We start from the raw sequence: 16,125 nt of genomic DNA, 5'->3' as shown, positions 1-16,125 counted from the left end.
CATGTTTTTCCAGAGATGCTTGATTAAGTGAAGGCTCTGGGCGACATGAGGACATTTACAGAAGCCCCTCCTGCAGTCAGCTGTGGGCTTAGTGTTATTATCCGGTTCAGTCCCTCTGTACCCGTCGCTGAGGAACACCCCCACAGCCCGATGCTTCGCTGTTGGGATGTTACTTGTCAGGTGATGAGTGGTGTCTGGTTCCTACCAGACGTGACACTGAGAGTTGACGCATCAGAGGAATCATGTTTCTCACAGTCTGAGAGTCCTTTAGGTTATTTGTGAACTACCAGCAGGCTGTCACATGTTTTTCACTGAGAAAGACTCATAGTTTGGTCTGGTCACTCATACGACCGATCAGTGCAGTGCTGCAGTGATTACTGTTTTCTAGTAGTTTCTCCCTTCTCCTCTGATTGCTTAGTTTGGCTCTAAGTTCAATCAATCAATCAAATTTTATTTGGGTAGCCCATATTCCAAATCACTATTTGTCTCATAGGGCTTAACAAAGTGCAACATCCTTTTCCCTTAACGCTCAACAATAAGAAAAAATTACCAAAAAAAGAATCCTGGAGGCCACCATGGTTCTAGGGAAACATTTATAGTAGCCTCAGTTCAAACCTCCTGCCTTGGTCTTTGTTGTGTCGGCTGTGAGGCCTCATGCAGGCAGGTGTGTGCGTCTGCTTTTCTATCCCTTGATTTTAGCTGGACTCAATATTTATGTCTGTGTGATGTTTCAGTTTTTCCTTTTTAAATTCAGTTTTTCTTTTGATACTTGTTGAAAGAAAAGTGAAGGGGCCTCAATACTTTGGAACACTTGATCCAACTAAGCCATCATTATTGAAATTCACTTCCTTTATTCTTTTCTTACGGAGCCAAGTCAAGCTGACCAATCAGAGCTCAGTCACAACCGACCGAGAACCCAATACAACTGACAGATACAACTTCCTGTTTGTTCATTGAATTACTCTTTATTTTCAGTATGAGACAACAACAACAAATTAACATGCAAGTCTCCCTATCTCTACATCATGTTATACAAATAATGATTCTTTAGTTACAAAATATATTTATATAATATTTAAGACCATATGTACATCATATTTACACACTACATCCATTACTTTATTAGGTTTATTACTATATATACATTTAACAGGTATTATTCTTTAATATTATTATGATTATTATTTGCATTATTATTATTATTGTTAGCATTATTATTATCATCATTATTCTTAATCATCTATAGGTAACTCAAAATAAAAACAAAGCATGTAGCAGAAGATAAAACGGGACCATACCTGACGTTACTGTGCCTGAATGGTCAAGGAGCAGAGGCTGTGTGGCGCTCTGTCCTTGGTAAAGCATGGAGAGCTGGCTATGTAGAGCACAAGGTTCAACAGACTATTTGTACAAGGTGATAACGGCTAGCGAGCCAACACTATATTCCAGCAGCATTTGGATTCCACTGAGGTAAACAATGAAGTAGCTTGGAATCTAGCACGTAGCTATCACTATCCCAACACGATTTCTGGTCCACATAGGATTAGAAGTTTTACCGCAGAGGGCCTGGATCACTGAGCTGCGTGAACGTCGACAGTCAGATCACTGCAGTTTGACCAGTGTTACCTCCAAACTCTAAATGGATCGATTGATCTCCTCTGTAACATGGATACACTCACAGACACACACACACACACACACACGTCATGTTATTTACCCTGACCACAGTATAGTCAGATTCATCAGTGCCTCCTGGTACCATCAGCAGCGTTGATCATTGTAAACATTTCTGTTGTGTAAGCCAGCTGAGCTTCCTCTTATGATTAGATCATTCTGTGTAGGTGTGCACAAACACTACGCAGTGTAGAGTTGTGTAAGTTCACAAGCACAAAAAATAGGCAGTTTTCTCTCTTCAACCCCAATACACACACACACACACACACACACGATACTCATCACTGTCAGCTGTCTCACTCTCACCTTCCCACTCCCTCTGTTCCTTCTCTCTGTTGCTGTAACTGTCTTGCTTACCTCTGTCCCTTTCATTTCTTTCTCCTGCCCGTCCCTCACCATCTCTTTGCTCTACATCTACGAAATTATGCAGTTTTTGCTCTTCCTCCTCTGGCGAGTGTGCAGCTGGCCGTGAATCGGCCCATGCAGAGGTCCGTGATGGCCGGCCATCCCAGAGGGGCTGTAGCGATGGCGCAGCTCCTCGTTGTTGATGTAGCACAGCTGCACAGGCCGAGGTATTGGCTCGCCCAGGAAATAACCCTCATCTCCCTCTGACTCGGAGGAAGAGGAGCAGCTGGAGCACCAGGGGTCAGCAGCTTCCATGTACCCGTCAGTCCAGCGTGGCCCACCCAGCCCCACAGGTTGCCAGCCAGCATTCTGCAGGGTGAGATCAGAGGTGGTGCGGGGGCAAGGCCGGTGGGGCTGCTGCCTGTACCCACCTGGCTCCAGACCAAACATTTCCCGAGCAGCATGACCAGAGGGGAAGCGATCGTAATCCTCCTGAACACGGCGGTAGGGCGGCTCCACCATTTGAGCAGGTCGGTCAGCCACCAGGTGCAGTGCGTTATCGGAACGGGAACGCCGTGAGCGTTTGTGGTGGCGGCCACTGCGGTGCTGCCCGTTACCGTGGTTTCCACGATGGTGTTTGCGGACTCTTGGTTGTGGCGGCTGTTGCTGTGACACAGATTCCTGGCCGGTTAAGCGACGGCGGGGCATTCTGTCACTCATGGGGGCCATCCGTAGGTTTCCACTGCTGCCCATCACCCCAACACAACCTTTACCATCAAAGCTCAGTGGCTGAGGGCCGTCCCAGTACTGCAGCGGGTAACCAACTCTCAGTGGAGCGTACATGTTGTTGTTGATGGGACGAGAAGAGGACAGAGACTCTGTGCTGTGGCACTGGATAGAGGAACTGAGGGTGCCCATGTTGCTCTTTTCGGACACGTTCACTCCTGAGTCCTTACTTAGGTCGGGCATGGAGAACCTAGACAAATGCTCCTGACGCTTACTGACCCCATCCAGAGAGTTACCTGTTAAACCACAAATCCCATGTCAAATTTTCAGACAATTTATTATCGTATATATCATTTAATAGCATGCTATTTTACTTATATCACTGTACCTGCAGCGTGAGACATAGTCAGGGAGTCCATGGATCCACGAGGAGTCTGTTCTAGAGGAGTAAGAGGCTCATTGAAGCTCATGGCGTTGATGGGGTTCCTCCTGGTGAGCGGGGGTCTGCCGTTTCTCTGGAACCCGTGCAGGCTGATGCTCCTCTTGTCAGAGAAGCCTTGGTTCTGGCTGGACATCTCATTGAAGCTCATCTGAGTGCGTAGCTTGTTGGGCCTGAACTCATCCTGGCTGTGGTGGATCCAGTTTTCATTAAAGGAGTGGCCCCTCAGTGCTGCCATAGGGGTCCTCTTGGCATTGCCTTGTTCCTTTCCCCAGGAATCAGGCCTCTTTCCTGGGTTGGCAGGATTCTGGACTGGAGGATGAGCATTTGAGTTGGGATTGTATCCCTGCCTGGAGTTACACTGACCCAGGAGATGTATAGGTGTAGGGGCCGGGGAGGGTTCCCGCTGGGGGCCCTCGTAGGCAGCAGGGCCGTAGGACTCATCCCGACTCATCCACACCTGGTTAAGGCTCGGGGCACGGCTTGGAGTGCGACTGGGTGTACGGTTAGGCGTCCTGCTTGGAGTCTGGCTTGATGAGAGACTTAAACGGTCCATCTGAACAGACAGGGGATCATTTTCAGCAGACAGACGATCGGGCATAGGTGGAGGAGCAGATTGGCGAGCATCAGCACTCCGTCGCTCCTGCTCTGCATTCCTACGCTCCTTTTTCCCTATCTTGGTGCTGTGGCGAGATTCACGGGAACGGGCGCTTTGGAAAGCTGAGTCTGAGGAGTCGGACTCATCAGGATCCTAAATAATTCAAATAAAACAGATAGCACTGTTTAACCCCTAACATGCAAAAATATAGAATAATCAGAAAAAAATAGAAAATTTCATATAATCCTTTTTTTTCTGGTCCCCTTACCTGTCCAGCGCTGCAAGACCGTGAGCAGAAGATCTGTCCCTGCTTTGGCAGGAAAGGACGGCCCATTAGAGAGCGCTTACAACGGGCACAGCAAAAACATTCCTCAGTTGCGTGCCAGTGCTGCCCATCATACGTCATCTGTCCTTGGTCGATGCCTTTGGTAAACAGGAAAAATAGCACTTTGAAACAAAACATACCAGAAACAAGTTTATTATTGAACACAATAGGCGGTCTAGCTGCACTGCATAAACCTGGTAATGTGATGGCAGCTATTTCTAAAACTAATGTAGAAATGTAATTCTACCAAGTCTGTGCTGCCGGTGTGTTAAGCTCATTTTGCCTGTCAGTGCTGAAACTGAGTAAAAAAAACATTTTTGTTTCTGTGCCCAAACATGATCCCTTGATCTGTAAGATACATTTTACTAGCTTCTCTTGCAAGCCAGAGGAAGTAATCATCTTTCACAGCTCCCATCTGGAGTCAACATGGGAACATCCTCTGAAACACAATCTTTCACTGTTACTGGAGCCTGGGATGATAATAACCATCCATATCTCACTGCACAGACTCCGCCTCTTCACAGCTGTGGCACACAGAGCTAATAACACCCACACTTACAATAAAAGGCTGTTGGGTTTTCTGTGATGTTTTGTGAGTGTAAGACAAACAGGTCCATGTGTTTGGTTAGCAGTTCATAACAGAGGAGTTAAAGCAGCAGTAAAAAAGAACCTTTTATGAAATGCATGTGTGCTGTACCTATGTGTTCTCCACATGCATCACAGTACTCCGCGTAGAGGGACTCAAAGCAGTTGCAGCAGTGTGGTCGTCCATCCTTCATGATGTAGCGCTGGCCGCCGAGGGTGGTCTCACACTCGTAGCAACAGAAGTGCTTCATGTGCCAGTGTCTGCCCTCCGCCTCGGTGCATTCATCAGCAAAGATTATCTGCATGACCCAGACGTGACTCATCAGCAGAGACATTAAACACTGAGAATCCATGAGGTTGAGGGAAGTGATGACAATAATGTTTTACTCTTAACGGTGAACAATACACTTTTATTGTTGCTGTTGATGTCTGGGGTCCCTCAGGGCATATCCCTCATAATTCCTTACCCAAGGAAAATGGTTCTTAATCTTTTTGACCAAAGACCCCTTAAAATGAAGGAATGTCGGCTGCGGCTGACGGGACAGAGCAGTTGTCCTCCAACCAGAAGGACCGCAGCTTTAATCCCAGCCCATGCCGAAGTATCCTTGGTCAAGATGCTGACCCCCCCCCCAAAAATGGCCCCTCATAGATGTTGAATGCACTCATTGTAAGTCGCTATGGATAAAAGAGTTTCAGCTATATGACATGTAATGTAATGTCTACTTGCACCCCATTATCACATGTTGCATATGTCAATGACTAGTTAGCAATAAAGAGTAATTTATCCTCATCTCAATTAGTCATGGGTAATTTAAACTACAAGTACATTTTGTTGATCATACTCATGTACTTTAAGTAAGTAGGATTTTTAATGCAGGACTTTACTAAATTGATGAACACCACTGATACGTCACCGATCATGATGTTTCAAATTATGAGTTCGTCCAAAATTGTTATTACATCTTGACTTAATATCAGATCAGAACAGAACGAGTAGAGCAGAACGAGTGATACAAAGAAACTGAAACAGTTCTCTTTTAAGTAAACAAACCTTTCCAGACTTATTACTGCAGACAAGTGTGACCATGTTATTATTGTTATCTCAGGCCTGCTCGCCTCACATTATGAATAGAAAACAAACAGACTTTCTCAGTCTGGCAGGAATACTGAGACATCTTTTATCTCCAGACTAGTTTCATCCACATCCAAGTCATTTCCAACCCTGAAGGGCTCCAGGCCCAGAAAGACACACCTCATCACAGGCGCAGCAGCGGGGTTTTAGCCTCTCGGCGTGGTGCCGCCCACAGAAGATCTTGCCATCTTGGTAGAAGTAGATGAGATCCACCAACAGCTCCTCACACATGCTGCAGACAAAGCAATGAGGGTGCCAGCATTTTCCATGACCCGCCCTCGCAGCAAAGACCACGATGTCCCCTCCGTTTATCTGACCACCACACTGTAGTAAAGGAGAGGAGACAAGATGCATCAAAAGGGAAAGTAAGAAAAGCAAGCAAGAGGAAAGGAGATGAAAGAAGAGCAAACAATAAAATTGTACAGAAAGGAAAGCAGAGGGAAAAAGGAGAGGAGAGGAGAGGAAAGGAAAGAAAAAAGGAGAGGATAAGAAAGCTGGGGAAAGGAAAGGAAATGGGGTGGAAGTGACAAATATAACAAATTGATAGATATGGAGAGGAAGAGTGAGCAGATGGAACTTGAAATAACTCTTCAATATTGAAATGTCTTCTACTTCATATCTGTGGCATTAATCTGATGGAACATCAATAAGAAACTGAGAACGTCATTTTAAAAAATGGTCTGAATTATTCAAATGGAACAGACAAATGCAGATAAATGAAAAGTGACATGAGATAGACAGAAGCCTTAAAGCTCGTTTCGTTGTCCTTTAATGTCTTCAGTGGTCGTCGGGTTCACCTTATCACAGATGGCTCCGGTGATGGTGAGGGGGAAAGGACGGACGTTGCCTCTGCCCAAGTTGTCTTTCTTCCTCTGGTTGCTGAAGATCTTCAGTTCTCGTTTCTCCTCTTCATCCAGCGCGTTACAGTAACGCACCTGAAATACACAGTTCATCATCATGAGAACTAGAATTCCTCCAAACGAGTGGACGTCACATTAAAATCTTCATGTGTAGACGAGGAGTTTTCTACCTCGTTGTCATGCGGTGGCAGCTGGTGGAGCAGTTGTTTGATGCGATATTTCTCTCCGGGGCTGTTTATGTAGGGGACCTTCTCCTCGGGTAAGGAGTTGTAATACTGATGCACCTGAAACACACCAACATCACAGTTGTGTTAACGCATGTAGATTTACAATTCGTGTCACATTTTCATTGCCTGTTGTGGGAACAGGAAATATTTTACGTTTAAACCCCAGGAACATGTCCGGAGTTCAGTGCATGTCTGAAAGCAGCTACAGTGACATCATTATGCTGGGTGCAACATTTCTATAGATCTAAATGATTTTATTAATTCATGGTGACAAACCCACGTATATTAATCTAATCATTTTTCTCATGGTCTGCACCATCGCTGCATTTAGAAAATCAGTGTCTGGAATCGAAAGTGTGAGGCACGATGAGCTCTGCGCCTACACACAACCTTGAACGGCACCAGCTTCTTTAAATTTTCAACAGCTAATATTCTCTTTGCTTAAAGGAAACTTCAGTTATCCACACTGGTACGGCAATTAGAATTCATGACGCAGTAGGACTTGGTATCCGTGGCCTGAATCTTCCTCTTCTTTATTTGCATGTGAAATAGCTGCTGAAAAAGACACAAAAAGCTTTGTCTCTGAGTTTTCAGCAAAACTGTGTTCTAGTGTTCGCTGCAGTGTGAAAATGTAGTTTGTGGAAGTTGTTGTGATCCAATTTACATAATCAAAGGGGCAGCGGGTGGGAGGATGAGGAAGGAAGAGCTTGGAAGGAAACCGATAAAGAATTAAAGGAGTATCAGTATATCACTTATAATAATATAGAAGATTTTGCAGCCTGCAAAAATATTAAACCTATCAAACCGAAACTAATGATTATTTTCACATATGTAAACTATTTACTATATTAATTGATTGATTCATTCTGTTCTGAAAATACACGTGGTTATTTCTTAAAGCCCAAGATAACACCTTCATGTTACTGGCTTTGTGCAAACAACAATATCCAAAGACTGACAAGTTCAATTTACTACAGATCAGAGAACTAAGGAAATATTCACATTTGATGAACTTTGATATGTTTTATTTGAAAATTACTTACTGACTTAATTATTTGAATTGCTGCCATTTGTTAATCAATTAATTGATTGATTGGCCTTTTCAAAATAACTAAGTGTATGTGAGATTATCCTAGTTCCTAACAATGATCTTATTATGAAGAGTATTTAGATGAAATAAAAGTAAATATAATAACACTACATTGTCAAAATGCTTCTTTTATAAAAAAATCTGAGAATAAATGTTTAGATAATCATTTCAGCCTAATTGTGCTTTATATATTAATTTCATCTTAACTCACATTTGTAGGCAAAAATCTGCAACTAAAGAAACTGAAGCTGTCAAATAAACGTGTAGTATTTCCCTCTGAAATGCAGTGCAGTAAAGTACAAGTACCTCACTTGAGCACAGATAATGATCAGAGTTATTATCTACTAGAAACGTAGCCAGAGATGGTCAGAAGTAAACGGTTCTGCCAGGGACACCACATTTGGAACATTTTGTCAGAAACACTTCAACAAGTCAGTCCTGACACAAACGAACTCTATTGTCACTGCAACTGCATGTCAAAACTTTTCTGCTCTGACAGCTCGACGGACTGTAACATCTACATGGAATGATGATTTTCTTTTAAAATGTGAGTCACATTAATGGCATTGTGCAGAGAGGAGGCAGAAGTGACAGGCTTAAAAATCATTACATTCAAACGCATTAAAAAAAGCAACAGCCAGTCACAATTGCCTGCATCTCCTGTTGGCAGAGTGGAGCTGCAGCCTCTTTCAGCATCCTGTCAAGATGGCTGACTGGTGAAAATGACTGTTATCAGCCCAGCCTGTCATCTGTTAACACAGCCCTGGGAGGCCTATTGCATTGGAGTGCCGCTCTTACTAAATTAGGACAGAAGTGTTTATACCAAATGTATTTGAGCGGCGCAGCGTTATCTCATGTCAGAAAAGACAAAAACAATGGACATAATAAAAAAAGCAATGACGAGGAAGTATCTTCTTCAGGATGTGCACAGTTGATTACATTGGCTGGGTCATTCATGCAATTAAAAGGCATTTAAACTGCAAATGAGTGAAGACAGGGGATTATGAAACCTGCACACATAAACACAACGCCACACATTTTCAATTAGAGTCATCCAAACAGTCAAATTACTTCCATCCCCTTGGGTTTAGGTTTTCAAGGATGCACTAAACTGCAGAACAAAATGAGGCTTAGTTACCAAGAGCACCATTAAAGGGAAAATGGCATTATACACATTCAGTAGTTGTTGAGAATGTATCTATATTCATTTTAGAAATAAGTAATCATACCCTTAAATAGTGATCTAGGAAAATCCCCTTTTAATCGTCATGGATTAATATAACCTCATACATTTGAATATAAACTACTTTAAATTAACTAACAGATTGATTCACAAAGTTTCTCTGTCTTAGTATAGATATAAAGTCATTCCGTTTCATGATACAGGTTCTGATTGTCATTCTGTCTCACTGTGAACTTGTGTCCTACACAGTGAATAATGATTATTCTTCCAGGAAATGTCTGACAGCTGTGTCTCAGTGATTTGTATGTCACCCACCCACCCCGCCACCTCCTCACCCGAACCCCCTACGTACCCCCCCCAGCCCAACCCAGAGAGACTAAAAGACCATGAAGGAGATTTCAAGACAACAATCATCCATTGTCTGGTTTTCGGATCAGGGAATTTTCCATCTCCGGATTACAAAGCAAAATGCCTCAGATTCTTAAACGTCCAAATAATTGAATTCTTCTGAACAATTTAATTCAATTCGATGTCGTCTGTCTGTGTCGGACAAGATGAGCATCAGCTCAAATATGTGGCCTGAGAGAGAGAGGGGGGCGTCGAACTTGTGTACCTGCTCAGGACTGAGGGCGGGGGGGACCCAGGCATATTCCTCCAGCGCACAGCCAGAGTCGTCGTCAGAGGTTGAGTTCCTCTGGAAGTCGTACATCAGCTTGGTGATGGTCTTCTCCATCTCCAGAGACATGGCTGTCACAACATGCTCCTCTACACAAACCAGTTCAGTGGACACAGGTATTCCTGTTGAGGAAAAAACCAGGAGATTGAGAGGGAGGCAAAAACAAGATTGGAATAAAAAAGAGAGTATTCAGGCGGCAGTTCAGGCAAGAATGGTCATGAGATGACATATCTCCCTGACGCCCACAAAACTTTAAAGTCAAAACATTTCCCTTAGTGCTAAAGAAGAGTTGAATATTTTTAAAACACACTCACAAATCAGAAAGGCAGGTAATATTTTTAATTCACATTTTTTTATGTACAGGTTGTGTGACCACAGAGAGAAAAGGCAGAAAAATGTAAATATGACAGAGTGATATTAATAATATACTATTGTTTCATGTTCAGTTATTAATGAGGTTTTTAACATAGACAGTATATAAAAATGTGACTCTACTTCTTATTTGATTAATAAAGTCAGTAAACAATTTGCTAAAGAGTTTATGGTCTCACCCATTAACAAGTGACATCACCATCCCTAGATCATGCAGGTAAAAACATCAGATGAGCGAACTGCATGTTAAATGTGTATTTCAAAAAACTGATATGACACTTAATCACCTTAACAATGCAGTGCCCACGACTTCATTATCTGACAACAAGGCTGCATGTGCATTCACTGCTTCCCTCGAAAGTATAGATTAAAGAATTGATCTGCTTTCCTTCTGTCTGATGGGAGAACAGCTGCACACGTTACTGACACATGAATAATTTACAAAACTAGGTATCGCCCCCGCCACCAAAGTATGAAAATGACATGCAACTCATTTAACAGGCAACTAGAATATACAGTGAGACGGGAGTGAGTGAGCGAGCGAGAGAACGAGCTCTGTATACATCTCATGGCTCGTTATTCTGAAAGCTGATGAGTAGAGAGATGCTAGAGTCAATTAGTGTGAAGTGAAAGGAAACACTAACATTATCAGAGCCCAATATAAAATGAAAAACCTCTGAGGTTGTTGTTATTCAGTCTGAGCACAATCTGATCAACGAGGACACACCGACAAGATGTCTTCATTCTGTCTGTAGGTCACATATCAAGGTCATAGCATAATCATTGCAAAAAGAACCCCCGTGTCATGGCCGGTGAGAATCTGTGACCAGGCCTTGACATTTCTGATTCAACATGATTTCTCCCAAACTATGAGACAGATAATTTTCCGGCAGTTTCAAACAGAAGCTACACCGTTACCTCCAGATTAGATATCACAGAAAAACAGAGCAGAAGCAGTGGCCACGGAACAGCAGACATTTCTACAGACTGAGCCAGTGAGTCAGCCTCCATCCAAGCAGAGCTGAGTACTGTTTATCTCCCTAAGATGGGTGCTGCTGATTTCTTTGTGAGGAGAGATTGCAGGTATGTAACCTTGAACCTCCAGCCTGGCCTGAGGCGATCAGTCATTAGAGTACAGAGGCCGGGTGAGAGCGGGCCTGCTGGGAATCCTGCGGCCTGATGCACCAGTGTATACGTCAGTTTCAATGCTGATATGAAATCAGAGCTGTGTACTAGACAATAACTTAAGTACAAGATTAATATTTCAGGTATGAATTCTAAATCATTTTCACTCAATCAGAACAATTGACATTTTTTGCTTGTCCTTAGTTGGTTAGCCTATAGCTTAGCAAGACTGGAGCTAGGTTCTGTCTTGAGATAACAAAGTCCTCAGACCAGAGCCTTTAATATCGTATAAAATCAACATCGAGTGTTAAATGCTAGACTGTTTTTCAGCTGCCTGTCACCGTGCCTGGTAAAGACACAATCCTGCACAAACCTGGCCAAGAAAGCAAATAAGTGTGTTTCCCAAAATGCCAAACTATTATTCAAATATTGTCTCAGCAAGAATACCTCATTCAGCTTCGTTAATATTTCACACCACCAGTGCAAACGATTGCGTCTCTGTGATGTTCCACTGCAGTTTGTGACTGTCTTGTTTTTCTGTTGTGTTTTGAAGGATCACTCTAGCTCAGTTCTAATCTGGGCCTAAAGAAATGTTCATGTGGTCTTTAAGAGAAGCAGCTCACTACACAACTTTGAAATGATTCTACTCCTTGTCTACAAAGCTCTCAAGCTTCTTGCCTCTCACTAATTCACTGATCTCCTAAACCCATATTGTGCCTCCAGGTCACTTGGGTCTGCCTCCTTTCAATCGCCTTTCTCCTGTCGATACTTAGGTAGACCGAGCTTTCTCTGTTGCTGACCCTGAAATCCAGCTTTTTAAATCTAGCTTTAAATCCAGCTTTATCTTATTATTCTGTCACTTTTGTCTCACTTACTTTTATCCTATGTCTCTTTTATTGCATTTTTCTCTTGCACTCTCTTTACTGTCTTTTTATTCTTACTAATGACACAGCAGCCCTTTCAGTTGCCAGTTAATGGAGCTCCAATGTTCCATGCTGCTACTTGTTGTCCATTAGTTGAAAATCTCTGACTGAGTGTAACCGGGCAGCTGTGGTGCAGTCGAGCGGGCAGTGGTTCACTCCCATTTCCATTCCCAATGTCAAAGGGCAAGATGCTCAACCTGACGGATTTGCCATTGTCATAAAAAAGGGCTGCCCATAGATGCACTGTATGAGTGTGTGTGTGAATGACACTGTAAAGCACTTCATCAAGAGTAGAAAAGTACTATATAAATACAGATCATACAGATCATTCATGTCTGACCTAGTAAACCTTATTTAGCATAAAGACAGCTATTCGTCATTAAAATAAGGAAATGCAACGTCTTATTTAGAAGTTTTATCTTTCATGCTAACAAGCTAGCTACAACTGTATGATTATCACCTGGGTTTTTGTTGGAAGATGAGCAGTGTCAGCATGTTCATTAACAATGAACTGGTGGAGGCTGTTTCTGTTCATTCATTAAGAAACGGCTCCAATCTGAATAAACAAACTGCTCATTAGGAAAAGACTGTTTTCTATGTCTCCACATGTTACACACAGGATGCATCATGTAAACCCTTAGAGATGCTGGATGTCACTTCCAGTGAATGAGGATGTTGCTCACTGCTTCCACTGTTTGTGCAAAGCTGGAGCCAAACATGATACATGACTCCCATGATGCCAGAATATCTGTGCATTCACGTGCTCTATGGAAGGTCCCATTTCTCGAGTTGCGTAACATAACGTGTGTTAATGTGCAAAATGTGTTGTATTTATGTGTTTAGAGCATTTAAACAGCACCCTGACGCCTATTTCCGATATTTGCATAATAACAAAAAGGAATGAGGTGTGACAGGAATACAAATCACTTGAAATATATGCACATTAATCACAAAAAACATCTGTGTTGGCTCAAAAGTGGTGTTAGATGTTTGTGAGAGATAGACATGCAGTTTGCAAGTGACAAAAGTATGACATTTGATAAATTCACATTAAAAGATACTATTTAAGATTAAGATTAAGATTTAGAGCTGATTGTAAAATTATGTCACTTGGTTTATGAGCAATGACTTCAGCGATTTGACAACTTGTATATACATGTATTTTCCCAGTTGGGAACAAATTTTCCAATTATTCTGACACTACATGAACGCACAATAGTTCTTTAAATGGATCAAGTTTGCCTGATGAGGGTCTGTGTGTGAAACATTATTTTTCTAAGCCTTTTTCAAGGCAGACATTTTTGACAGGGCATAGCAGGAAACCCACAGGTGTAATGAGTACCATGAATCATGGTTCGGTCCATTGTAGTGTGCATACTGACTCGGAAATAGAGCCGTGATTAATGTTATGAATAACTCATAATGTCTTCTGTAAAAAAAATCCATCATCAAGGGCTGACACTGTGCATGGGGCACAATATGCTTGAAGAAATATATATAATATAAATAAGTATATTTATTGATGTGTGGCTTTGCTCAAAGCTGTAGAGATAACTTCTTATCTTATGACATTTATAATCATCCCTAAGTGTAATTTGTGGTCCCCTTATTGCCCCTGATTTAAAAACTCCTAGATCCACCCCTGGGAGAAGCTACACATTCATACTAACAACACAGAAGCCAGTTGGTTATAAGCAGCGCTCACCCTCTTTCTCTCTAATCCAGTGTTTGTAAAAACCAATGTGAAGCATGTGAAATTCATTTTGCTCACACGTTGTTTGATGGAGGGAATGACAGCGTCACTGTGTGCATCAGTGCTTCGATTAATGGTCCCTGCTCCGTATCGAGATGCACTGTGAGACTCTGCTGTGCATTGTCAAACAAAGACACAGCTTCAGTGTCAAACTGTCTCAACGTAACTTGGCGTTTTTCCTATCTAACTTTTGACTGAGATGCACATTCAGCTGGTGCAGAAGGCTGCTGATGACTGTGTGACTTTTTGACGTAATACACACTTGCCAGGCCGACTGATTAGTCACAACACACTCTTGTGTTCTTCCCCAGCAACACAAGGAGAGAGGAGAGACAAGTTGTGAACTTCTGTTTCCTGGAGGAGGCATAGCTTTGGGTAATTCATGCTCCAGAGAGAAGTGGTAATATATTTGGGGAGAAAAGAAATGTCTCACTGTTTCCTGCTTTGTAATTTTCTATGTCTCTGTAATTAGTTTGATTTCCAGAAAGGGAATTGTTAACATGCCTTTGGTTAAAACACTCCTACAACAGACTGATTGTTGAGTTTGCTGATTGCACTGTCTATATCTCAGCTAATCACAGTGGATTATGGGATGTAGGACAACCAGTCTTTCTCTTTAATGCATAATGGTAATTGCCATTTTAGTGGTTTAAGTCCAGACCAATGTTCAAATGATTAAAAACCATTTTATCAAAAGAGAGAATTGAAGGAGGACAGGAGACACATTCACTCAATAGAATGTATTTCTTCATCGGAACTATCATGTTGTGAAAAGCATTAAAATATAAATTGAAAAGGTAAAGGTTTATTATTCTGTGATGGGTGTAGTGTAGGATTATGTAATTAACACTATAGAAAGGTCCACTGCAGAAATAGGCGATCAACTGCCATCGAGGACCAAGACTCTTTACAGCCAATCAATACTTTGAATCAGGTCGGAGAAACTAATCAGTGAAAGGAACGAGTGGCTGGAGGAAAAGGCTGACCTCTGAACATGTTGTCTATGATCATTACAAACACTTTCTACTCCGTCTTGACTTTGCCTCAGTTTTTTATTCAATATTCGATCTTTAAACCACAATGAGACCCTAATTAATGTCAGGGACACTGGAGCCACTCACCGAGCAGCTAAAACAAAAATGTCGGACTTTTGTCTCAGTAGGAAAAGGGGAAACCGTCATGTGCAAATCTTCTTGTGTTTAATGACCTCAAGCATCTGCAGTGATAACATCTCCGTGTGGTCATATTGTGGGTATGTCAAGTGGCAACCCACAGTTTCATGACAATTTGATAATGGCAAGGAAAGGAGGAGGCAATGGCGCTTATTTGAGAGACTGAAACAGAATCAGTTTCATTTATCTCATCAGGAATCTTTGCTTGAAAATAATTAAAATTATGATCAAAATAGCTTCTGAATAATCAACTAATCGTTGCAGCTCTACAGGCATAAATCACTGTTTTATTTTTGCACGATATTGAATTTAAGTAGATTTAATCCTGCAACTGCTAAAACTGAAGTTGAATCAAACTGAAGTTGTCTCCAAACCCTCGTTAAGGTTTTAAAACTGTTATTATAGCTCTCTTGATTTAGAGTTGTGCCATACACGTAAACATTTCCTAATCATTATTCTGCAATTGCTTTGAATGCATGTCAGAGGTTTCCTATTAAAGATAGTTTTGTTTTAAATCTGACTAAACAAAATTTGAGACATATCCCAGGTCACTGAGTTTCAAGTCTACTGTCCATTTACACAAAGATCCAGTCCACAGTTATGGCCACACTCTTTATGCTGATGATTGTGTTGTATATATATAAATGCCTGAAGATTATACAATAACATATCCTATATATATAGTTTACATTTGAAATTATTTAAAGTCAATTTGTAGAGATCTGCTTTCATTTCATTTTGCAAGCAGGGGTGAATGACAGTGAATTTACAGATTGTAAAACTCTTTGAAAGCAGCCTGCCGCTGTCAGAGAACATGATAATTGATGAGCTCTGTTTGAGTTGAAAAAAAAAATGTGTATATATTATTTTAGAAATGCAATTATTTTTCAAGGATGCTATTTTAACCCTGCTGTGTGACT

The 16,125-nt window shown here is 41.8% G+C and overlaps 1 protein-coding gene across 1 annotated transcript in view; it reads right to left on the bottom strand.

Moving 5' to 3' along the window:
• Nucleotides 1-943: 943 nt before the first annotated feature.
• Nucleotides 944-16,125, bottom strand: part of LOC109635026 (prickle-like protein 2) — a 34,159-nt gene continuing 18,977 nt past the window's right edge. Inside the window, exons 2-9 of the mRNA XM_020095918.2 lie at nucleotides 9,798-9,982; nucleotides 6,855-6,968; nucleotides 6,622-6,759; nucleotides 5,945-6,148; nucleotides 4,805-4,991; nucleotides 4,051-4,205; nucleotides 3,134-3,935; nucleotides 944-3,041 (exon numbers count right to left, since the gene is read on the bottom strand). Coding sequence (XP_019951477.2) covers nucleotides 2,089-3,041; nucleotides 3,134-3,935; nucleotides 4,051-4,205; nucleotides 4,805-4,991; nucleotides 5,945-6,148; nucleotides 6,622-6,759; nucleotides 6,855-6,968; nucleotides 9,798-9,929 — 2,685 coding nt within the window. The 5' untranslated portion in view covers nucleotides 9,930-9,982 and the 3' untranslated portion in view covers nucleotides 944-2,088. The remainder of the gene's footprint in view (nucleotides 3,042-3,133; nucleotides 3,936-4,050; nucleotides 4,206-4,804; nucleotides 4,992-5,944; nucleotides 6,149-6,621; nucleotides 6,760-6,854; nucleotides 6,969-9,797; nucleotides 9,983-16,125) is intronic.

Source organism: Paralichthys olivaceus, chromosome 6 (genome assembly GCF_024713975.1).
Source record: "Paralichthys olivaceus isolate ysfri-2021 chromosome 6, ASM2471397v2, whole genome shotgun sequence".
Classification (NCBI taxonomy): Eukaryota; Metazoa; Chordata; class Actinopteri; order Pleuronectiformes; family Paralichthyidae; genus Paralichthys; species Paralichthys olivaceus.
The sequence above is the reverse complement of the archived record's forward strand: the minus strand, read 5'-3'. Positions and strand labels throughout refer to the sequence as shown.